We start from the raw sequence: 24,340 nt of genomic DNA, 5'->3' as shown, positions 1-24,340 counted from the left end.
CAACAGAACGATGTTGACAATTTCTTGAGAAATTTTGGCCTATCGTCTTGTTAATCACATATGAAAAGCATGTTGCATGATATTTTAGTTCTTCATTCATAACAATTGAGACATGAATTGCGTCGATGATTCATCTGGATGAAGATGATGCATCACAAGAAAAAATGGCAAAAGAAAAGACAGGAGACGGAGAAAACACGCCAAGAAATGTAATCTCCGGTGCACATTCCACCTTGATTGCAGAAAATATGACTTCGCCCGGGACATCAAGATATCTTTGCGTCGCCATCGAGAATGCCTCCTCCATTTAGCGAGGCCTTCAGGGCCAAGATCAAGCGAGACTTGGAGGTGAGCTCAATTCAGTACCCATTTTGAACGGCAATTGATTTTGAACAGGAGGGCAAAGATGATATGGCCATCCGTGCAGCACATAACATCTCAGCGCGCAAGGTGGGAATGTCGCTGACTTCCCAGGATATGACTGATCGCGAGCTTACAGATAAGGGCGATGCGTCAGCTATGGAACGAGAAGGGTGAAGTCTGGATCCACGTTCGCAAGGAAGGCAGTGGACGAAAACCAAAGATCAAGGATGAGCATGTTGAAGAGCTTAAGAAGCTCATTGCTGAGAATCCGGATGTTTACGTCAGAGACATGACCAAATTTTTACAAGCACGATGTGGTCTGCAGGTAGATGAGACAACAGTGTGGCGTGCAGTACAAAAGCATAATCTGGCAGCGCAGCGAAGACCACGACCTAAACCGAGGGACGCGCAAGGACTGTGGCTACCAAATGCAGACCAGGATGGAGACGGCGACATATCACTTCGATACGGTACACATGAGGCCCGTGATAGCCAGGAGACCACTCCAGCGACCCCAAACCCTCCCAAGACTCCCACCAGCACGCCGAGAGCGAAAAAGCCGAAGCCAAATGCAGCAGAAAAATTAGTAGAAAGAGCTCGAGACTACGCCAAACGGCACATGTCCAGCGCAAGGTTCGATGGCAGTCACGACTGGGGTCATGTCGAGCGCATGACCAAGATGGCCAATCACCTACTCGAGTGCGAACAAGCAGCGCACCCAAATATCATCTACGACTCGCTCCTCCTAGAGGTAGCAGCACTGATGCACGACATCGAAGACCATAAATACACCGCTCCTCCTCCTCCTCCTCAACCACAACAACAGAATGGCTACCACCCCCAACCGCACGCCCACCCTTCTGTACCTCCCAATCCCCAGACCCCGCAACCACCCTCGTACCCCTGGCCCTCGCAAATGCCGCCACCGACACCTTCACCCCCCTCCCCTCCGCAGTCTACACCTCACCACCACCCCGGCGCCCCAACTCGCAACATCCCCCCCAACAACCCTATCCTCGCCGCGCAACAATCAGCCCTCCACGCGCACCTCAAAGCCATCCGCGCGCCCAATCACCTCATCCACGTCCTCACAACCCTGATCCCGTGCATATCGCACTCGTTCTCGCAATCCCACCCCGCGCTGGCTGCCTCAACGGCTGTATCGCACCCTGAGCTCCACATCCTGCAAGACGCAGACCGGCTCGATGCCCTGGGCGGCGTAGGTATTGCCCGTGCTTTCATGTTTGCCGGGGCGAGGGTGAGAGGACCAATACCACCTCCTCCTTCATACACACAACAGGGTATGCAGACTGGGATACAGCACGGAGGAGGTGGTGGCAGTACGCAAGCATGGGAGAAAGAACAGCAGAAATGGCTTTCCACAGGCGGCGTGATGGGCGAGACACTGCGCCATTTCGAAGAGAAGATCGATAGGCTTGAAGTCCTGATGTGGACGCCTGAGGCGAAACGGATCGCGAGGGAGCGGACGGGGAGGTTGGAGGTGTTTAAGGGCTGGTTGAGGGGTGAAATGGGGACGGGGGATTTTGGGGAAGTGGTGGGTAGAGAAGAAAGAGGAGGTGGAAATGGAGGAGGCGTTGACAGTGATGAGGAGATGGACGTCGAGAATATGCATGAGGGATACCACGCGCAGCATACAGAGGGAGCCAGAGGCGAAGGACAGACCGCGACCGGTGGAGGAGCAGCTGAGGTAGCGAGAATGCACCCGCAGCTGAGGCAGGAACAGGACAGGCGTGATCGAGACATCGATCCCGGATTGCAGCTTCTGGTCGAGATGTACGGCTCGAGATGACTGATTTCTACGCCCTCCCCTCCCCTCCCCTCCCCTCCCCTCCCCCTCCCCCGCTCTTTCAGCTAAAACGACATCCACGAAAAGGTAGCTATGATGGAAGGAGAATCACTACTCAATCCATGCCCCTACCAACCCTAGTAAGCTATTTAAGAAGTCTCCAATATCCACAACTCTCTCTTCTACAGCTATACATTCGAGCCTGAACCCTCACGAGACACGACGCCCCCACCACCCTTGCTTTCCATGAAACGCATACAAGAGAAATAAGTATGAGTACAATAATGACATTTCATGCTAGCAAGGGTATATATACCTTACGCACTCGCCTAGCCAGCTATCCCTATTTGATTTGCCTTCCTTCCCGCTGTCCCATCGACGTCGTAGTGGTTGGTCGGCTTCATGGAGTGAAGGCGACTGACTCTTCTTTCTTCGTTTACAAGTAGAGGAAAGATTGTGGGTGCCAGCCCCAGCCCCAGCCCCAGGCCCGGTCAGACTCGGAAAATGATATAAAAAGACTGAGTGATAATTGATGTTAAGAGAAAGAAAAGAAAAGACTGTGCGGCCAGATGTACCTTCGTTATTGTCACATCCCCAACATTAACACTTTTCAAAACCGTCCTTGCAAGAGCATCCTGGGTGATCAAAAGACATCATCCCCCCACTCCCACTCCTCGCGCTGAATATCCGGCAGGGGCTTGTCCTTCCAATTCTCCACTCCACCTCCACCTCCACCTCCACCTCCGCCACGAAGCCCCACCCCACTCCTTCTCTTCAGACTCCTCCTTACCCCCTCACCATTTCCATCGCGGTCCCCTAACGGACTTTCCTTCCCCTTATCGTCCTTCACCACACCAACACCACTGCCCCGAGAAGCCCTCTTCTTCACCGAATCAGACACCAGGCTTGGTGGTGGGGGCGAAATGCCGCGTTTTCGACTACGCGTTTGGATTGGTGAGAAAGTCGGCGGTGGTGCTGGAGAGCGGGCGCGGTTGGTAGCTTGGGAGGAGATGTGCAGGGTTTTGGATTGCCGCTTTGTTGTAGGGGTGTGGCCTGCGTTTTTGGTGAGGAGATCGGATTCGGGGACTGCGGTCTTGGAGTCAACGGGTAAACTTGGGACATTGTGTGTTGTTGGAAACGCGGATGGGAGCGCTAGTTGTGGATCTATTAAATTCATTGGTGGTGATTGCTGCTCGAGATCGTGAACTTCGGCAGAACCGACTCGAGAAGATTTGCGTCGTGAAGAACTGCGTCTAGGTTGTGGATCCGGAACCTTCTTTCCCTGAGAGACATCGGGCCAAGAGCGGTGGTTGTTGTCTTTCAATTCCAGGCTTTTGCGAGATCGACGAGTGCCGCTCTCTTTGAACGTCGCATCTGAAGCTTGGTCCAGGACGCGTTGCGCACGCGCTCCTAGCAGGCGTTCCGAAGGTAGAGTAGCAAGTGCACCCGGCACAAACTGCTTACGGCCTACGGTCGTTGGTAATTGCGGGACTGCTGGCGCGGAGTCCAACGAATCTTGTAATTCTTGACGTGCAGAGTCTAGCTTCGTTTCCAAGTCACTGACCCTTTTGTTAAGTTTCTGTACGCGAGCCAGCTCCTTTTTAGACGGCCGTCGCTGTAAACCTCTATTGGCTTCAGGAGTATCGGCCGCAAGCACAGAGTCAATCGATGGTATTTCCTTGGACGCTCGATTCTTCTTTGACGGTAGCTGAAGATGAGATTTGACCTTCTTGAGATCCTGGACTGAAGGAGACCTCAGGTGCGTAAAGGATCTTCGGCCTGAACTAGCTACTGAAGCTGGACTTTTAGACCTGTCACGGCTCCGTCGACCGGGGATTTGTAGCTTGTTGCTGGAGGTAGTGTCATGGCTGTTGCGCTTGCTTGGGGCTTCTACATCGATGGCTGAATCATGGAATGAATTTCGGCAGGCATCTTGCAGATCCTCAAAGTTGAGAGTCGGCTCAACGTTTATGTGCTGATGGTTTACGGTCGTCTTCATGCCCTGGAAGCCGCCTTCCTTTAGAGCGGTATATGCTTTGTTGATATCCTCCTTCTGGGTGTCTGGCTTTTGATGCTCCACATGAGCACTAGGTTGTTTGTCCTTTCGAGAACCATTGAACCCCTGCCAGAAATTGACAGGATTCAGTGCTGTTGCAATCGCCTTGCCAAAACGAAACACGCCCGTAGCCTTCGCAGTCTCTAGACCAGCAGTGTAAACAGTATCTGCTTGATCTCTTGTAGTCTCTTGATTTGCGTATGTCTCAAGAGGATCTCCTACTTCTAGAAATGACGATGGAGGCTGTTTGCTGGGCTTGTCATTGAGACTGCCCTCTTTGAATTTCGACGATCGAGTCTTCTTGCCATACTTCTTACGTTTGGAAGGAGGTGATGAAGCCTTCTCACGTGGCTGGTCATTGAGATCGACACCATTCTTAAGAGGCCACTCGGCTGTTCGAGGCCGCTTGGGAGGAGATTCGGGGTCGTCGCTTCTCTCTGTGGGATCAGCCGAAATGCTAAGCTCATCAGGTTTCTCTTTTGGAAGAGCACGTTTGCGTGGGCTACTCGACAACTCAAATGTCTTGGATGTTGTTTTCCGTAATTCCATAGGCAGCTGCAAGGAGATCAGTTTGCGGGTACGTGCAGAGGTGGGTCCCATCACTTACCTCTCCGCCTGAAATAGCGGGAGCTTCTTCCCTCAAGCTGGCCATGGTGACGAGCGATTATCGCGGGTTGTCACGAAGAGCCAAACTCCGGTTCATATTGAATGAGACGTAAATCAATGCTCTGAAATGACATGAAGCTTGGGGTAAACAAACCTCAAGTAAATCCGGCGCTAGCATTAAATCCGTGCTAGGATGCCGATTTCAATTACTCCCACCTTAGAAACCTTTCAAGAGACACCTCAAAGTCCTCTCTAAATTACTAGAATCTTACTAGAGACGACTGGCCCCGAAATACACAACGCCAACGCATATAAAACAAGAACATGAACGCGCCATAGCCGCCACCGCAATGATAGGGTGGCGTTTCGTCGCCCAGGAGTTGGCGGCGGCTACAGCTTTCAATTTCAGCCTTGCAATTGACTTTTCCTTGACTCGCAAACTACCGTCTGCCTACCAGTATGTTTCTCGCTAGTCCGCGCGAGAAAATAGTGAGTCGTTACAGTTGTAGCTTGTGCATCGTGTTTTATGACAGGGACTAAGGCGAAAGGGGTTAAAGACCAGCTTATACATGATTCAAGGAGAGATACAATATCTCTAGGGATCATACAAGGCATTTTTCACTGTATTCATGGTGCACCGTAGAGAGTGATGTCGGATTCGGGAATAGCACCTAAGTTGCTTTCAGTATTTTAACATTAGAATTGCGGGAGAATCTGTGTAAGTTTTAGAGTATGTAGACATTATCCTTGCAACAAGTTCCGCCGATCCACTGAGTGCCCACCACTACCAATTTTCCAAGAACTCCCTATTTTTACTTTCCCTTTTTCCTCCCTTTATATACAAATGCTAGAAGATCCACAAGACCGTCCACGATAGAGAACCCCGCCCTTCTCAATCTATACGACGCCCCGATATACTGTCTCTTACTGCCCACCAGCACCGGCAGCAGTGCCAGCATTGGGCCCCGTCACCTGCCCAGCACCACCAGCCCCAGCCTCATCCACACCCTCGACCCCAACCCCAGCGCCCTGGTTAGGCAAAGGTTGTGCAGCGGGCGTTGGGTCGGCGGCGGGACCAGGTTGTGCAGCGGGTGTTGGAACAGGGGCAGGACCGGCAGCTGAGCCAGCTTGTCCAGCGGAGTTCGGTTCCGGGGATGAGTTTGGGGCCTGTGCAGGGGCGCCGGGGTAAGATTGTGGTAGGGCCATTGCGAGGCTGGTCAGGAGAGTGAAAGTAGTGAGGAAAGATGTGAGACGCATGGTGATGAGTGAGATGCTTTTGCGTGGTGATTTTGTAGATGTTTGAGAGTTTGTGGGTGATGAGTGTAATCGAACGTTTTCTGGAGATGGTTTTGATATTTTGTTTGGGTTGGGAGTTGCTGAGAAAGAGCTGGGTATTGAGATGTGTTTTATAGACGGCGAAAGGCCCCGAATTAACTTCAATATGGTGACTATGTTAAGAAGCTGGGTCGTGAATTGGAGAGCTGTGCCTCGCCCTTCGTTATGATGGTGGATATGGTGGAAATATGTTGTTTGAGATGTATGACATGCATACTTGGCTACGACAGCATGAGAGAAGTAAGCGGTATATCATGGATGTGAATTGCTAATGCGCCCCATGTGGAGTCTTCCATGTTGCTATTCTTGACTCTATACAACATAATCGGAGAGACGACCTTTCGAGACGCATTGGATTGAAGCAGCGAAGATGGTGGTGATTGATCAAGATCGATTGAGATTCGTCGAGCCTTCTGGAAACTTGGTTGGTCAGAAGCTTCCTGCGTTCTATAATACAATATCAGGTAGTTGGAGGACTTGCGCCTGTTCCTCCTTTGGTTTGCTGAAGTCATTGATATGAGAACTCGATGAGACCAGTGCCTCACTTGGTATTTCGGCGGAATCAGGCTATCTGCTGCAGCCACAAACGATTTGAGCTGACGTCTTTTCTCCCAAGACACGTTAATATCATACCTAAGATACCGAGTGTCGTTTACTGGCTGGTCTTTTTGCCAAGGGGCGTCAAACATGAATCAGACCCACTGAATTTCGCCGTCGAATGATTTTGTCCAGAAGTTCACGGTACCTGACTTGTGGTCCGATCACTTGTACTTCTCCCAAGATAGATCCAATGCTCGTCTGATTCTTGCATGAGATGTCTGCAGTCATCCCATCATGAAGGTGAAGTATTGTTGAAGCCATAGCGGCAGAGCTATGCAATGATTGGGTGTAACGAACTTGGTCTAACTAGGTAAGTTCCCATCTCGCGCATCACAGCGCTAGTGTCTAGGCAAGTGAGATTGGCATGCAGGAAGAAAGCTGAGCCAGACGCCCTCACCCTGCGATTTCCAAGCCGTTTCAATAGGTGACTGGCGATGAGATGAGATGAGATGGGATGGGAGTCTCACACAAAAAGTGTTGTGGTGAGAGATTCGAAAACTTGTGTCGCCTTTGTGGTGTGACATGTAAATGTGTAAAATGATAGGTAACGTTTCGGTATGAGGCAAAACTTAAAACCTAGGATTATGAAGTTTGGTGTGATCGAATTTAGGTCAAGAAACACTGAAACTTGAAGAGGGATGTAGTAGAAGGAAGTGCTTGCCGAATAAGTTTTGGTGTGGATAGAAAGGTATGTAGGTCTATGTAGTATGGAAGGCTTTGAGCGGTGCGGAAGACGCAGAGTGGGGAGAGACGAGGTCGCGGAAAGCTATAGCTGAGGAGCTGGGGTGATGTGTTGGTTGAAGTAATACCAGAAGACTGCCTCATCGAGGATGGCTCCGAACCTGAGTTCATTATTAGCTCGTGGGTTATGAAGAAACCGTCACACGAAAAGCCACTGCAGTATGCAGATGAGCGATGAGTAGCACATGGATCCAACCTACCCGCAACATTGAACATAGGGACTTAGCTGTCTCTTGAGGGTATCAACGCCTGCTCTGCTCATCTGAGGGAAATAAGGATGGTTGTGCAGGATATGCCATGCTTCAATGGGAGTGATCTCGCCTTGAAGATTTATGCCTTGGCTCAGGCTAAGCAGTTGCTTGATGATAGTCCCGCTAGTCGTCCAGCTGGTATCCGGGCTTTCCGTCGGGTTCCGCGGTGCGCCTGCCATCAATGGCGTCGATAGCTGCACGCAGACACGAATTAGCGTTCACTCATTCGAACAGATAACGAAGACGGCATGAAGATACAAAGCATTGTGGACATTGCTATAGTCATACAGAGATCTCTGTTTGTGACGTGCACGTTGATATAAACTATATGATCATTGGAGAAGGAACGTACAAGCATCATATGATTTGCAGGATCATCCCCACCCGGATCTGCCGGATAAGGGATATGAGCCATACAAGGATGTTCTAAGGCCAAGACGAAGTCTATGGCGGTCTCTAATGTATCAATGCTCGTGGGTGATTTCTGCTTGGCAGGTACATAGGCATGACGTTTTGGTGGCGACGGCTCGCCACCAGAGACGGAAAGTTGATCCAATGAAAGTTCTTTGCCTCCTTCAGTATGGCCCCGCGCCCGAGAAGATGAGAAGCCTACCGTTGGGGAGACTGGGCAAGGGCTTGAGATCACCAAACCACGACTGATCACCAAATGGCTGCGACGAACCAAAGCCATGCTCGGAATATGCTGGGGCGGGTGGTTGGCTTGGTTCTGGCCAGGAGACATGAAGACGCTGGTGGTCGAAGTCGTCAGGGCCATAAGAGATTTTTGCCGGCATATCGAATTGCGAGACTGGTGGCGTAATAGCCAGAGCCTCGGGGCTTTCAAGGTTGGAGGGCAAAGACATATTGGCGGAGGAGAGCGTAGCCTTAAGAGTCTGCACCGTTCCCTTCAATTTGTCCCGCTCAGTCATCAGTTTCGCTTCAGACTCCCTTAGGCGAACAACCTCCGACTCTAAGGTCTTGATGTAATTTTGGGTTCGCTGACGATGCGTCCTAGATCCCTATGTCAGATCGCTTATCGTCGGGAAATCGTTACGAAAGTGGAAAGACAACTGAACACAAGATGCAAGCACAGCAGTTGTTAGATGATCGTACATACCGTTGAGCATGGCGCACTGTTGTTGTGAGATTAGTAAGATTCATCGAAAAAGGCAGAAGGAGGTCCAACCAACCTTGCTCTCGTCGTTTGTTTGGGGCAGCTGGTCCCGATGCGGAAGTTGAAGCGCCTGTTGCCGTTCAAAAACAGGTGTTAGCATAATCATTGCTTGATCAAGGTGATATAGCGTGGGAATCAAAGGCTGGTTGATTCCAAACCCCAAAATCCTACCATGCGCATGCACCCAACCAAGCGCATGGCAGGTTTAAGACAGCGCATAGCACCTTCAGTTCCCAAGGCGATCTTCCGCGCTTGGAGGTAGACTCCGGCCGAAAGGGAAACGTACCTGGCGGCTTGGCAGTGGTCTGCAAGAAGGCAAGATTCTGAGTGCCGAGGGTTCGTCGAGCTCTCTTCCACAGCGAGTCATTGCCCTCCCTCCTGGTACTGGTGGATGGCGGCGATACCGTGGAGCCTGGTATGCCGCCTGATGACAGCTCTCCTTCAGAAGACATCTTCTTTGTTCTGGTGGTGTCGCCAAAGATGTCGCAATGATTGATGATCCAGTACGCTTCTCACAATGTGGATCATCCAACAATCGTAGGGGGCTATCAGTCTAGGATTCCAGCATCAACAGGATGGGAGATTTGGAGACTGGCTCGCGTCAACAAAATAGCTCCTTCAGTTCCTTTTAATTGCTGCATCGCCGCCATGATCTTGCTCATAGCTGTGGCTTGATGCTGAGCCGTGAAGGTGGGCGGTCAGAGGGTGAAGAGAATGATGAGGAATCTCGCGGGAAGTTGCCAGAGATAGGGTGTCATCTAAGGTTTCACGCTAACCTTAGTTACGGCTCCGAGTTGCGCATCATCCCGATTGGGTTAGCGAGGGGGCTCTCAACTTGCCTCTATCTTCCTCGAAAAATGTATGTCCTACTCCATCCCACGGGCATCATATGTGCTTGACCGCGATTCCTCATCATCTGTTTACACCGCATCTTCCATTCATCTCATGTCTCCATTCGTCCATGCGCCTCATCGCTTGATTGACGCGCAGCTTTCAAGCCGATACCGTGCGTGGGGTTTTCAGCATTTTCGAATATCATTGCGTCGACTGTGCTGGGCTTGATCCACTTCGCTCATGCCACTGACTGAGCTTCCTCCTATTTCTAAGAACATGGTGGAAAGTCTTTGACTGGCGATCTGGTCACGGAATAGCTTCACTCGTCACTATCGAGCCAATTGACTTTTCCGCGGGTAGACTACGTGCCACGGCAGCTTCTTGGTAAGACATTGAGTGTATCTTGGATCTCATCCAGATGACATCTTTATAATGCCTTTCTTTATGCCTGATATAAAGTGACAACAAACACGTACGCCTGTTTCTGTTACGCGTCACCTTATACTTCTATCCCGAAAGCGGCACGCCAGGAAAAGCACCCGTCCCGTCTTGAACTTTGATTTGGTCTCATGTTATGACTTTACCTTGTTTAGTCATCTGACGCCGCGTGTCTGATCACATCAATGCCTGACGTGGTCCGGGTCCAAGGCTTGCGTTTGGCAATCTGACAGGGAACATGACTCCAGGTCTCAAGACTGGCAGCCTGTTAAGAGCGATGCAACAGAATATCACGAAGCTTATCCCGGGTATATTACATCCAAGAATGGCCCAAGAATGAGCGACTAGAGGTTGAACCAAATATGCCATACTATTCGAGCGCATTCTCCCATATCCCCGCAGCCAGATCTCAAATTTCACGTTGATCAAGCGGACAACAACATTCTTGCCAGACTCATCAGGGGCAAAATCCCACAGTGGCGTATCTAGGAAAGTGACAAGCACGTTGCCTTCCTGATGCCCTTCCCAAGCGCTCCCGGCTTCACGGTGGTTGTCCCCCGAACCCATCTCACAAGTGACATCTTCTTCCTGGATGAAAAAGACTACAAGGATCTCTTTGGAGCAGTTTTCGCTGTGTCTCAGATCCTGAAGAAGGCTTTCAACACCGATCAGATCTGCATGCTTTTCGAGGGTTTCGAAATCGATTACGCCCATGTAAGGCTTGTTCCAATTCACGACACAGTCAGAACATTGGGAACGGATGCTTAATTCGCGCAGCTGCAGGAGCAATACACCGATAGATGTCCCGGCTATGTGACGTCGATGCCAGGGCCCAGACTCAGTGATGCTGTTGACCTCTCTCAGGCGGCTAAGAAAATCAAGTATTTGGTCCCACCTATGAGGCTTAAACCACCAGAGACTTGGTCGACGTCCGTAGCAGCCGTATGAGCGGTCTGCAGATTTGCAAGAACAGAACATGATTAAGACGAATGTATGGAGAATGGCTTTGAAGGGCTTCCTGGCTTGAATTTTAGGCACGAGCTGATGTAAATTGCATGGTAATGCTGTGGATGGGAGACATCGACGGGAATGAGATGTCGAACGAGAACGTGTGCTTGGAGGGTAGAGTAGCTTGAACGTAAAATCCCTGGGATCAAGTTAGCAAAATATCCAGTACGCAGAAAAATAATGGAGACTTTCCGTGAAAATCCTCTTCTGAAATGTTACCTCTCCGAGATGAAGTTTTCAGAATTGACAAAGATGACTCGTTTTGCATCAATCTTTTCCGCGAACCACACCTGTTATGGCTTGATAGCACTACGTTCAGGGACCAGCTAAAACCGCCCAAAACGGTCAAACTTATGGCTTTCTGAGCATTGAACCTCCCAAACCCCCAACCTCCAAGCTGAAGAATAATTACCCGCCCATACGTTCAAACCAACCCTACTCTACTCCTATCAACCAGGTGGACACGGAAACACCGTCTCAAAAAGCACCTTTTCCAACCCCTTTACATCCTCCTTCGCCAACCCGTTCTCCCAAACAGCTCTCAGATTCCTCCGAACCATCACCCTCGTCATAACCTCGATCTTCTCCTCCACCGCCTCCACCCCTACCCCACTCCTCCCCACACCCAACCCCACATCCGACCCCATCTCCGTCCTAAAAGCTTCAAACATCGGATCCACCCTTACCATCTCCCTCCACCCCCTCGCACCACTTTCCACCCCTTCAATCCCGCAATCGCAAATACTGCCCGCGGGCCCCAAGATCTTGGATTTATGAATCTCGTTGATGGTTGCGAAATAGAGTAGATGCCCCAACCGCCCGGCTCTGATTAGGTGTGCCGCATTAGCGATGACATCTTCTCCCCCCTCCCCCTTCCCCTCCATCAATTCTTCAATTTTCATTTGCGATGCCATTGCTCGATCCGCAGTCTTGCCCCCTTGCAGCATAACCCTCACGCGCTTGAGGTAGAAGTACAGACGCCGCGTCGGTAGCGTGCAGAACATATGGCCCAGTTTCTCGCGGATGTCTTCGCGGGTGGAAGGCGGGAGGTGTTTTGACCACACGTCGATTTTGATTCGCATGTTGAGCATTTTGGATGCTTGGTCGAGATCTTGGAGGAGCGTTGGGCCGCTGCCGCCTGCGTATCGTGTCAGTTTGGGGTTGTCAAAGGATAGTTGGGAAGGGTTCTAACCAAGCTTGGTGTAGATCTTAATCATTCCAGTGGGTTCTTTTGGGAAGCTGTCGGCGAGTTTCTGACGCACTTTTTCGAATTCGTCAAGACCGAGACTGGAGATCGTGGCTGTGATGTTGGTACCGAGCTTGCTGACTAGCTGTTCCAGTTTCTTTATGAATAGAAACCTGGGGTCATTCGTCATGTTTTCGACGGTCTTGAATGAGCGGAGACCATTTATTTCGCATGGTGTTGTCAGGTATTCCTGTAACGTTCTCTTGGCCGCACTGGGGGTCTTGAAGACCATCGTCGACGCGGCGTATGAGTTTTCCAACATTATGAAGTTGATTCTGTCTGTTTGCTGGACAGAGATGGGAAAGAATTTGAAGCAAAATCGATCAGTTGAGCGAGGGGACCATGCGCTGCTACCTGACGATCCCGGTGTATTGTTATGGGGCTGAGTGTAAAAATTACTTGCTTTCGTGATCGGCAGATCCTTGAGGATAGACTGCACGTTCTGCAAGTCATGGGTTTTAAGTAGGAGTGCGTTCTGCCGAAACATATCCTCTCTCCATGCTTTTATTTCTTCGTTGACATCTTCTTCAGCGACGGGGAGCATGAAGCTTCGAAGAACAATCATTAGTTGTGGGGCGATGGCGGCAAAACAATGATACTCGGTGTAACACCCCTCGGAAGTTTTATTTGTACCAATGTCGTAATCGAAATGAACCGGTCCCTCGTGGATGCTGTAGGCAAATTCTGACAGCAAAAATTCGCCCTTCGGATCGGAGGGCGTACAGAATGCAAGATACATCATCTGCACATGCGCTATGAACCACATAGCGTCATCAGGGTAGACTTGCTCCAACAATCGAGTCATCCAGCCCTGCTCGGGGTCCATATCCAGGTCCAGCATCGCGTTTATGTTGTCGAACCATACGTCAATCGGTTTCTTGAATCCCTTTGACCGCATGTAGTCTTGAAGCCTTTCCTTGTCGTTGGACGAGTAATCATCTGGTTTGTCGTGGTAGAATCGCTTATGAGCTGTGGAGCCCCGATACTTCATAATAAAAAGGAACTTGCGTAAAATGTCCCTATCCGTGCGATTGATCCAAATTCCATTCTCTTTCTTCTCGAACGCCTTACGTACAGTGTTAATGATTACAGCAGCACGGGACTCCAGCTTAGAAAGCTTTTCCTCGATGTGATGTGGATTGTCCAGGTCCGCAAAATCTCGATACATGTCGGTGATGCCCAATGTTTTGGCCACAGGGCTTTCACCGATATCTGCAGATGATCCAGCGAAACTGAAGGTGTGAAGCATTGGATCTCCTGGATAGCAACCATTCTGGCTCCGTTTTCTGCGCCGCCTGTTGGGCCCCGCTGGGACTTCAAATGGATGGGCAAAGTTTCGTAGGATGAATCGTGGGATGAAATGATGATACTGAGCTTTTACTAAAGATTTGGTTGAGGTTTCCATGACGTTGGCGTACCCTGAGATGAAAATCCGGAATCCTGGTAGACTGTCGAAGGATAAGATAGAAAAGCAGCAGGTTTGATAAATCGTATGACAAACACTCTGCTTCACTGACGAAGATTGTTTTTGGATCAACGGATTACCATCTCAAGTTTGGTCGCGCGGGGACTTCATTGTAGCAAGTGTCGAAAGGATGTGTGCTTTTGTACCACCCTTCTGGTAATTCACTCACAGAGTAGGCCTAAGCGCCGAATCATCTGATTGCTCAGCCTTGTAGGAGTTGCATGTGCGGCGACCTGCGTAGCCACGTCATGGTGCAGTATGACTCATTCTGGACCTCCAATAGTATTGAGTTGCTTGTAGATCCCTCCTTACTCTCTATAACATTGGTAAAAAAAGCATCAGATTCTTTTCACTCTTACTTGCGCAAGAAGCAATTGATATCAGGGCAGATCGATGTTGTCCCCAAAGTTTCGCTCAACTTAAGCTTAGACACACATATGTACTCGCGCAAGACATCAAGAAAGTGCCCTTCATCAGAATTTGGAGAAAATCTAGTACAACATATCTCCTTGGTGTTTGTGTTGACAGTCCTGCCTTGACGTTTTTCGTCTAATTTGTCAGGCCTTATATCATTCACGTCGTCCTCCTTAGATCACTTGCAACCATGTCAGCGTTCGAAAAGGCACCAGTATTTTTGGTATATCCTGGAAACGCCACGTATCAAAGTTTGGTATCCTGTGGCCATGACAACAACCCTCCATAGCAAGGCTGACTTTGGCTTTCAATGTGCATTCATTCCTCAAAATAGCCTTCATTCGCTTGTGCTCCCAACAGAGTGGATGCCGTACGTTTACCAGCTACTTTCTCAACAGTAGTCTAATTATTTGAGCGGTGAATGAGTAGACTGCATCACTCTAATAGACCTTCGTCACGAGCCAGTTCCAGGCGGGACTGTAATTCGTATTTGGACCGCAGAATCGAGAGCATATTAAGTATTATTGGGAATCAAAAATCGCCTTCCCCGTAGTAACCCGAGGTCTCGACAACATTGTTCAGTAGACAGCAGTTTTGTCGAGCCAAAGGTGAAGGCTGACTTGTCATGAAACATTACCTAGGGTCTCGCTGAGCTCTATCTTTGTACTCAGCTTGTCGCCCACGTCCGACATATCAAAATTCGGACCTGTCCAGGTTGCATGCTTGAGGTCTTACTAGATTAAAGGTGGATCAAAAGACTTCAGACTTTCTTGAATGATTGCATCTTTTACTACTGCGAGAAAAAATCGGCCTAAGGTTGTATCTTGCTCGTGTGTAGCGTGAGTATTTACCTGAACATCTTCTGCACAGACTTTCTTAAATTGCTCGATTAGAAAGTCTTGAGCCTTGTCACAGAAAGATACTCCGGTATAGTCAGGAAACGCGCTTGCCAAGGGTACGCTCATAAGCTTGTGTTTGAAGATGGTGATATTGTCGAAGAGTAGTATCACATATTTATATTGATCTCCACGGGGGCCCATTGTGTCCTTGAATATGGCCAGACTGCGAACAATTTCAGGCTGAGTCATCCATTCTTCGTCGAAATCGTCTATGGTAGGTATTCTGTCGTCTGAAAATGATTCTGCATTGTACGTATCAAGATCAACGACGAAACAAAGCACACGGAAATCTCCAGCCTGCAATAATGATACACGGCTTCGCAGCCGCGAACTACACGCAACAATGCGAAGAACAAGCTGGCCAAGTGTTATTGAAGTTTCCTGGACTTGACTCTCATACGATGATTTCATCGCTTGCATATTGCCAATGTCAGCATATGTCGGAGTATACGACGGCTCCGCCAAGCGCATTATGTTATCCAGCATGCTGCAGACCGATTAGTGACCTCCATTATAGCCGAAAGTATTGACATACGTTGAAGCTGTGTGGCTTTCTTCTGATATCGAGTCCTGCCACAACCAATGCACCGCATTTGCTTGCTGCCTAAGATCCTCTAGTCCAGTACCTGGAGGCTTCAGAGCTGAATGCACGGTCTCACTATAATCATCGACAGTCTTTCCAAGATTCCGGTAAAGTTCTTGGAAACGAGTGATGGCCATAGTTAGCATCTCTATCTGCGTTGCACGTTCGATACCTTCGAAGTGATACTGTAGTTTTCCCAAAATGATGCGGTAACTGTTGCCATTTCCTCCAGTCAGCAGTAAAGGGATCTCCCTCATCTTTATTCGGGTGTCTTTCTCGATTGACTTCTCGATAATGGCAGATCTCTCAGCAGCCTCTTTGGTCTCCTTCCTCTGTCTGAGCGTCGCTCGTATGTTCAAGGCGGAAAGGCTGGTAGATTCGGTCGTTGGCATCACTGGTCCACGAGGCTTTGCTTTGAACAACCTGCGTACGGCTCTTTGATAAACTTGGGTACTAATCAATTCTGAATCGAAAGGGAAAATTGCTGAGAACCTAGCCGAGTTTTCGGTAGAGACGGTAGCTTTACTGAAGAAAGACGCACTGTCATGAAGCACGATCAGTGACGAAGAGTCGTCACGAACTCTGTCGAAAGCTTCTCGTGTTCCAGGATCCTCAAGACGTGTCCGTTGTTCGTGTAGCGTTTTGCTGCACACATTTAGTAAATTGCTTTGCCGTGGGGACACAAACGAGATTAATTTGAAGTACCAATTGCATGCTGTTAGTAGTAAGTTGAGAGCGCTGATCTGTCTCTGTATGAAAGTCTGAAAGGTCTCGAAGTCGCTATTATTGAAGAAAACCTTAAGTTTATCCTGAAAATCCAGGGTCTCTGTTCCATTTTGATTAAGCTGCTCCATGTTCTCATCCATTGACTTGACCAGTAATCGGCAGCAGTGTATCGCCTCTTCGAGATCGATGATCAGCTGGTGATGTTGAGGGGAGTTGGAAAGGTCAGACGATATCCATTCCGAGATCTTATTCAAGGCAGCTTTGAGCGAATTCAGCTGTGTGATGAGGTTGGATACCGTAAGGGCGATGGTTTTCCATCTATCTCGCAGATCTCGAAGGGTCATGATTGTCTTGGTGACAACGTCGACAATGCCCACGATAGCACCTGTCGTGCCAATGATTGTAGCTGGGTCCATGTTGACCCACTCTGATCATCGTATGTCATTCAATTGCCTCAGCTCTATTGAACGATAGATTGTGTGTAGCGATGAAATGTTGGACGAGCTCAAGTTCAGCTCCGCTGCTCAGCCTTGTGGCGATGTCGCGCTCCTTAGTCAGCGTTCTTGTATCAGCCCGTGAGATATTCATGCCAGTCTCATTGAAGAATCTTGATTTGGAGGTGTTTCAGGGGTTAAAGCTTGGATGAATTTATGAGCGACTGTTCATATATATAGACTTCCAAAGGCAGAATAATGCCTTCCTGTTGTTCTCGTAGTCGCGAGCCACCCCGGCAGCAAAATGTTCATACGGGGCCTGGGTGAGTGGGCCTTCAGCAGATGAATTAGAATTATGTACTCGTAACACTGTTGTCTATTTGATCATCAAAAAGCCTCCCAGGGGTATATGCATCAGCCATATCCCAGTTTCGACCCGTCCTTCTCAGTAGCCATACAAAGCTTGCGCATAAGCAATCATCAGTTCATGAGTCGTACCAGTGTCCTACCGAGCATCCCCTCCACCATTAGGACCACCAGCCCACGCCTACCCTCAACATCATAATCCCAGTCACCACCCACACCCACCTCCCGACCTTGCTTCTACTTCCTGCATCGATAATGACATAACACCCCACCGTTCTAGTAGGCTGTCCCACATTCGCCTTCACAAGCGTCGTATATCCCCCATTCCCACACGCCTGTCCGGGTGGAACAGTAGTCGTAACCCTCACCCCCCTGCCGCAGCGCCCACAACCGTCGTAGGCGTCTCCGTCACCGTGCCAGGCACCGAACTCGTCACCAACGTCGTGGTGGGTTGCCACGAGGTCGTCACGGGCGCCACGGCTGCATAGCTCGTCGTCGGTTGCCATGTCTGCTGCTGATACACGGTCGTCGTCTGCTCTTGGCATGTATTGCATACTGCTTGGCAGGTATTGCATCCCTCTCCTGCTGCGCCCCACGAGGATTGAGAGTATTTGGCGCCAGCGTAGTCGCCTTGGTAGGGTGACCCGGAGCAGCTGGAGCCCAAGGCGCAGCAAGCGACGTGTCCGGCGTCATCCCAGGCGCAGGATTGGCCACCGTTGCAGCAGTAGGAACCACTGTTTCCGCCCATGCCTGAGCAGGCGGAGTAGCCGCCTGGGATGGCGCCGTTGTTGTATTGGATAGCGGTGAAGAAGGAGCCGATTTGTTGGGATGAGGCTGGGGGGAGGAGGTGGAGGAGTAGGAGGAGAAATGTGGTGGCTGTGGCAGTGAGGATGTGGGGAGACATCGTAGATCGCGAGACGAAGGTCGATTGGGGGCGTTGTGAGCGGAGGAAGAGGTGATAGATGTCTGATGAGGGGCGGAGAAGGCAATACGAAGCTGTGGTAGTAGGCAATGGGTCAGGCGACCTCAGGCAAGCGCACGCCGTCTATGGTCATCTGCCTGATCATTGGAGCTGTAGACAAAAGTGAGGAATAGATTCTAGGGGTAGTAATCGTCAGAGATGAGGGCAGCAGGCAGGGAGGAGCGGAGAACGACATCATGACCGGCAAGCTCCAGCTCTTGCTTCCTTGCTGACCACAAGCGCAAGCCAGGGGGCAGTCCCCAAAGCTTGCAAGGCACGCAAAGGAAGGAACCAAGCAGGTTTGCCCCGCCATTTGCTGCATCCGGATCATCTCGGCCCGTGGCAGGGGTTAAGGTTGGATCGAGACTGCCTTATCGGGCTGCCAAGGGCCTAGAACGTGCCTAAATGAGATTGCATAAAAATATGCATAGTATATCTTTATCTCTATTGTTAGCTACAACTTAATCATTTATACTCCGTATACTTGGAACCCATCAATTACAATCAATGCCTGTCTCGTCGCTACTGATACGTATGCTCCCTATATCGAGCATCTTGTATCTCCTAAGCTGCGAGAGCATACTTGAGCTACGCCCGTCCATCGACTTTCTGAAGACCAGAGTCCACAGGATGTTCGCCTCCGGCCCGGCTTACTCGTGTTCAATCCTACAGGCGCAGACAAAGTGGCCCAGGTGTACGTCTTACATGCATACCCGCTAAACTGCCATGCGCGGAAGGATATTTCGCGGGGCAGGATGTCGGTTTTTGAAACCTTTAGACGATCCTATGAATTTGCAGAAAACGCTGGTAGGATTCCTTGCTTCTATTGTTGCAGTCTTTCATAGCTGTCATTCAAATTTTCCGATGACTACGCAGATCTAATTGTGGGCCTTTGAAACCGGCTTGCTAACAATTGCTTTCCTTCTAGGGTGAATCCATCAGCGTGCTTTCGTCTCCCCTGAAATGATGAATTCTTGTCCTTGTTGCTGAATTACGTGTGCGTCTCCATCCGTATTCAATCTGGTTGAGTCTGTTCATTTCAATTCAATTTTTGAGCACAGTCCATTCCTTGAGGAACCGAAGACCATACTCTGAGGCGCCATGATCTGTACATTAAGAGCAAGTGAAGATTACTATATCTAGATCCACCTGCACTCCGCTTCCTTCGACCTCCGCCCGCTTACGACGCGGCCTTTAAGAATAGCAATCTCACTCAAGGTCCACGCCGCATCTCAGAGCGACCCATAGTCAGCGGCTCCCTCGTCTATTGCTGCTGCTACCAAAGCCATTCGCCATGCATTCCAGATATGGACATCTGTATTGAATCCTTCAAAGTCAAAAGCGAGGCGTGAACTCCTTGGTTTCAGCGTCTGATTACCTACGATGCTCACCTGCTCTGATATAAAGGACGGAGTACGATGCTCAATATTTCTTATCATCCGACAATTACTCTTGAATTAAGACACCTAGACTTGACACCTCCGACTTCATACAGTATTCAAAACTTTACACAGTCACAACCCAAGCACAAATCTTGATCATGCAATTCACCACCCTCCTCACAACGCTCACCCTCTTGGGCAGCCTCGCTCTTGCAGCACCAATCGACCCTCCTACCTATTCCAATACTGCCTCCGTCCCAGCCCAGAAAAGGGATCCCAACCCCGCCCCCGCCGCCCGCCATCGCAAACACCCTGAAGACATAGATCTAGGTTCTGGCAACGCTGTGGCCAGTGCGGGGAAAAGAGACCTCGATACCCGCCATCGCAAACACCCAAAAGGTACAGAGGGAGGAGATTCTGGCAACGCTGTGGCTAGTGCTGGGAAGAGAGATGTCGATGCGTAGGCTGTTGAGCCGGTGGTGTTGTTGAGGCTGGCTGAGGGGGAAGGGGGACGCGTCGTAGGACGATATGTTCTGCATTTCTCTTTGAGAATGTAGCGTAGCGTAAATAAATGCTTGCGTAAATTGAAGAATCTGTCTCTGGCTAGGAATTTTAATGCGTTTTAGATGTGGGAGACAGCTAAACACTGTGATTCCGCGAATCGATAAAGAAATTTAGCTCCGAGCATTTGTCATTGCACTTTATTGCACATTCTATGTCGAAGTTTGTGCTAATGGCGAGGACTACCAGAGTAGCTTCCACGATCTCTGACTGCTAACAAGCTGCACCACGCTTCGTCAGCCCCTGCACAGGCATCAAGACTAAATATATGATAAGATGCTTCTCCCTACTCTGAGCGTGCGTACTGGGTCAAAGGAGGAGCAACAAGGCTCGGGAAGCCGAGTTTCATTCGCTATGGGAAGCTGGTGGGTGTTTCGTAGGCCTACACCGCTTTGAGCCTAGGGCGCTAGGAATTTGGGGGCGAAATGTAGGTCAGCCCCCTAGATAGAATCGCTGATAAGGACATCTCTCACCGACATCCTTGCTTGAGGCTGCAAGGCGGATTCGGGTGCTGGAAGAGGAATATGCAACCATTTCGTTGTCTTCTAAGGCTTTCCAAGCTCATGGATGTTGTACCAGAGGCACAAGGAACGATGCCAGAGGTAAGGCTGTGGTGGGTGGGCAACCCTGTATAGCCGCCGGCCAACGCATCTAAAAGAGGCATAATGCACTAAACACAGCCTGCTGCTGATCAGGCAGCTCTGTCTTAAGAAAGCAGTGTTTGCTATGTAGGACTCTTTTCTTTTCAACAGCCTTCTAAAGCTTTGATCATGCTGCAGACCCGATCTCGTTACGTTAACGGACCTGTAAGCGCTGTGAGGTCGTTCGCGAGAGCTTTACGTCGAACGTTACGCTACACTTTTGGTCCTTGTTTTGGTGCGTTAAAGCGGTCTAGTAATGCTATCGCGCGTGGCTCTCAGTGGTTGTGGCGTGGTGAACAGCATGAAGCACCGAAAGCTATTCTTCGAAAGGGATTCTGGCGCGCACTTCTTCGATGCTGGGCTCATTTTGTCACTCTTAGCGTCACAGCCGTGCTCACCTATCTTAACATCCATGGCTCTTTCATTGGTGAGCAATTTCAGGGCTGCCCAAGTGCTAACTGTCAAACACTTGATCGGCTTGGTCTACAAGTAGCTGCTAAATTGATGGTATGAGAACCCTGAATGATTCTACACACAGTTCCTGACACATGCTTTGTCCTAGGAATTGCTGATAGTTGCTTCGCTGGGATCGATCTTCCTAGATATAATGCATAAGGAGCTATTGCAAGGCTCTGATGGCTTGCCGCTGGGCCTTTTGAGCCTAAAACAACGATTCTCCCAAGTACAATATCTCGCCTCTCCAGACTTCCGGTTTGGGCTCGCTGGTCTTTCTCCGTGGTGGAAAGTTGTGGCATATGGCCTCTTAATTGTCTTGTCAACGTTGATATCCCTTCTTGCAGGTCCTGCAACGGCCTTGTTACTGATTCCAGATGTTCACAGCAATTGGCCTGCAGGCGGGGCTTCTATATGGCTTGGAGGAAGTGATGATGCTTTATGGCCTTCCGTGCTATCAGGCAATGCAACGGGTGGGACTCACTGCACTTCTCCAACACCGCAGATGATAACATCAGGGGCTCTTGTGAACAACGATTGCCTTTGGGCGGGGAGCATACCAATTGGTGACAAGTTCAAGGAAGCTCAATTTGCTAGTATGACTGATTTGCCAATCAACGACAACCTTCTGCGTCGAAGTTTTGGCGAGGGATTCAGAGGCTTCGGCAATGTTTCTGCAACAGGAGGTCCTGAAACATGGGTCAGTGGAACGCATATCGCACTAGGGGTCATGATGAAGAACGCTGGCCAGGTATGGTTTCAGGCGTTGCTCAGCGTGACTTCGTCTAGTAAATATCATGCGTTACGGTGGAGAAGTCAGGGCGGGACTGCTGGATATGGTGGAGGTAAGGCACCAGTAGTAAGAACTACTTGTGATATTGTCCAACCTTTCTTCCCAAATAGTTCAAGCCTTCAAAAGGTATTCTTGATCCGCTTGTTAGAATAATATCGCCTTAGATAAGATCTCGCTGAAACGACCTACAGTACCCTTATCTACCGGAATATGATGTCAGCCTGAACCTCAAACTTCTTGTCCAAGCGCAGGCACCAGATATATCTCGATTGAATACTTATTGGGTGCCAGCTCCTCCATCCGCTCGCCTCACCGATAACACAACAACGACAGACATACCCAGTGCTTTGCTGAACGTTTTCATTCCTCCAAAGGGCACAAACTCCAGTTCAACGCTCTTTGTCTGCTCTATTGATTCAAGATGGGCCAATGCTGGCTATAGCGGCAAGCCAATTGATTCGTTCGACGGACACTACATCCAATCAGTCACGGGAATCCATACTCGGAATTACCCATCTTCATATCCCGGCTTCGAATACAGCCACTTGCCAGTCAATGATGGATCTTGGCGTAAAGTCAGACTCGAGAGGGACTGGCTCGAAGCTTTGATGCCTTCAGTTGACAATAGTAGCTCTGGATCTACCACACTTGCATCTCTTCTTAGCGATATTGACATCGGTAACCAATCAAACACAATTGCGATTCCTACTCTGGAGGCTATAATTGCAACTTTAGTGACCGACGGCATGTCACGAACAGGTTTCCGCACTATCTTGGGCGCACCTGAAAGCCTGCAAGATCCACTGACATTACTCCCTGATGAATCAGCGTCGAAGTGGTCCAATTTCATGGATGGCTCCTACTCCTTTCCACGGCCTGCAGGCCCAGCAACAGAGGTGAAGTGGTCAGTCACGGTTGAGGGTTACGCGTATCATGCCACCAGTAAAGCCTTTCGACTTTCATTAGCAGTGCTCCTCCTTCACGCAACACTGGCCATTGGGCATATTATATACGTATTCTGTCCTCGCATTTATCGCAAGCCCTTTTTCCGAAATCCGATTTCCTGCGACACTTGGGATACGATGATAAGCTACATTGTGCTAGCTGCCGCGTCTGATACCGCACCTAGCTGCACAGATAACGAGAATTCGAACACCGGCTCCTATGCGACTGGTGCGTCAGGTACAAAGCCTCCTTCAATATTCGAGAACGCTTCTTCAGGTATATCGCGCTACAGGACATTGAAGACCCAAGTCAGGATCCGGGCGAAAGCAAGTACTTTGCATGGTATTAATGGTCACAGTGTTGACGTAGCCGGTCCTGGAATGCCAGTCCAAGCCAAGATGTTCGCGAAAGCTAAAATGCTCTTTGGACTTGAGAAGGAAGAGATATCCCGAGCAGGAGGTCTTGAAAGAATAGCAGTCGACGAAGTCTACTCCTGACTTACTCTATGCAATTCACATGCCTCCTTGCTGAACCCAAGGCTAAGCACCACTTTTCCCCATTACGCCGCACCGGTTAATTTGATTGAAGGAAAGGTTGCTAAAAAAAGTCAGACCGCAACTGCATCAGAACATCAGAGCATCAGAGTTTTAAAATCGATAGCCACAGAAGTAGGACATTATCACTCGAAAAAGTCAGTGCTCGAAGTCTGTCCTTACTTTCTCGCATACGCAGCGATCTTAGAGACCGTGCAAGTTCTCCCCATTCGGCATCGACAGCTTACAAAGCCAATGCTCCACTAGGTCGCGCGAGACATGCGTATAATCTCACACCGCTGGAGCTTTATATAGACATAAACATCTATATTGACGCGTAAGGCATTGAGGCACAAGAGTCAGCAGTAGCAAAATGCCCGGGTATTAAATGTGTATTATATACCGGAAAGGGCGGGATTGAATGCCGTAATCTACATATAGAGCGCCGAAAGGAGCCCAGAGCTAGTGTAAGATTACATACATACGGAGTCAGGAATGACGCGCTTGATTGGTGAGCACGAGTAAGCAATCGATAAGCCCTCGGCTTGGCCGTTGTGGATATTCGAGCCGAGCCATCTGCCGACGTCAAACGGGCATGTCTCATTGATGTTTTAACCACAGCATCGACGCCTTCGACCAAGAGTGAACAGTCATGCCCATTCTTGAGTCTATCTCAACTCGTCTTCACAAGCTCATGCTTCACTAAGAGCACCCGTGAAGACTAG

The 24,340-nt window shown here is 49.6% G+C and overlaps 8 protein-coding genes across 8 annotated transcripts; 3 read left to right on the top strand and 5 right to left on the bottom strand.

The window, feature by feature from the left end:
* Positions 1-294: 294 nt before the first annotated feature.
* KY384_000344 (uncharacterized protein) lies at positions 295-2,173 on the top strand (the record flags this gene model as incomplete). Its single annotated transcript, XM_044808881.1, has 3 exons — positions 295-348; positions 397-450; positions 500-2,173. 3 exons carry the CDS (start codon positions 295-297, stop codon positions 2,171-2,173), a joined length of 1,782 nt encoding a protein of 593 aa, XP_044665634.1.
* Positions 2,174-2,813: 640 nt separating this feature from the next.
* Positions 2,814-4,878, bottom strand: KY384_000343 (uncharacterized protein; the record flags this gene model as incomplete). The annotated part of the gene is made up of 2 exons (XM_044808880.1): positions 2,814-4,781; positions 4,834-4,878. 2 exons carry the CDS (start codon positions 4,876-4,878, stop codon positions 2,814-2,816), a joined length of 2,013 nt encoding a protein of 670 aa, XP_044665633.1.
* A 3,004-nt stretch (positions 4,879-7,882) lies between these two features.
* On the bottom strand, positions 7,883-8,622 carry KY384_000342 (uncharacterized protein; the record flags this gene model as incomplete). The annotated part of the gene is made up of 2 exons (XM_044808879.1): positions 7,883-7,953; positions 8,442-8,622. The coding sequence occupies 2 exons, from the start codon at positions 8,620-8,622 to the stop codon at positions 7,883-7,885; spliced, it is 252 nt and encodes an 83-aa protein (XP_044665632.1).
* Positions 8,623-10,356: 1,734 nt separating this feature from the next.
* Positions 10,357-10,919, bottom strand: KY384_000341 (uncharacterized protein; the record flags this gene model as incomplete). The annotated part of the gene is made up of 2 exons (XM_044808878.1): positions 10,357-10,470; positions 10,563-10,919. 2 exons carry the CDS (start codon positions 10,917-10,919, stop codon positions 10,357-10,359), a joined length of 471 nt encoding a protein of 156 aa, XP_044665631.1.
* A 743-nt stretch (positions 10,920-11,662) lies between these two features.
* Positions 11,663-13,864, bottom strand: KY384_000340 (uncharacterized protein; the record flags this gene model as incomplete). The annotated part of the gene is made up of 2 exons (XM_044808877.1): positions 11,663-12,351; positions 12,406-13,864. 2 exons carry the CDS (start codon positions 13,862-13,864, stop codon positions 11,663-11,665), a joined length of 2,148 nt encoding a protein of 715 aa, XP_044665630.1.
* Positions 13,865-14,656: 792 nt separating this feature from the next.
* On the bottom strand, positions 14,657-17,852 carry KY384_000339 (uncharacterized protein; the record flags this gene model as incomplete). The annotated part of the gene is made up of 4 exons (XM_044808876.1): positions 14,657-14,740; positions 15,190-15,724; positions 15,773-16,973; positions 17,759-17,852. 4 exons carry the CDS (start codon positions 17,850-17,852, stop codon positions 14,657-14,659), a joined length of 1,914 nt encoding a protein of 637 aa, XP_044665629.1.
* A 1,838-nt stretch (positions 17,853-19,690) lies between these two features.
* On the top strand, positions 19,691-20,153 carry KY384_000338 (uncharacterized protein; the record flags this gene model as incomplete). Its single annotated transcript, XM_044808875.1, has 2 exons — positions 19,691-19,720; positions 19,770-20,153. 2 exons carry the CDS (start codon positions 19,691-19,693, stop codon positions 20,151-20,153), a joined length of 414 nt encoding a protein of 137 aa, XP_044665628.1.
* A 1,345-nt stretch (positions 20,154-21,498) lies between these two features.
* Positions 21,499-23,579, top strand: KY384_000337 (uncharacterized protein; the record flags this gene model as incomplete). Its single annotated transcript, XM_044808874.1, has 2 exons — positions 21,499-22,203; positions 22,329-23,579. The coding sequence occupies 2 exons, from the start codon at positions 21,499-21,501 to the stop codon at positions 23,577-23,579; spliced, it is 1,956 nt and encodes a 651-aa protein (XP_044665627.1).
* Between the last annotated feature and the right edge of the window lie 761 nt (positions 23,580-24,340).

This window comes from Bacidia gigantensis (assembly GCF_019456465.1).
Source record: "Bacidia gigantensis strain McMullin 20006 chromosome Unknown contig_49, whole genome shotgun sequence".
NCBI classification, from domain to species: domain Eukaryota; kingdom Fungi; phylum Ascomycota; class Lecanoromycetes; order Lecanorales; family Ramalinaceae; genus Bacidia; species Bacidia gigantensis.
Note: the sequence above shows the minus strand (reverse complement) of the source record. Positions and strands in the feature narration are given on the sequence as shown.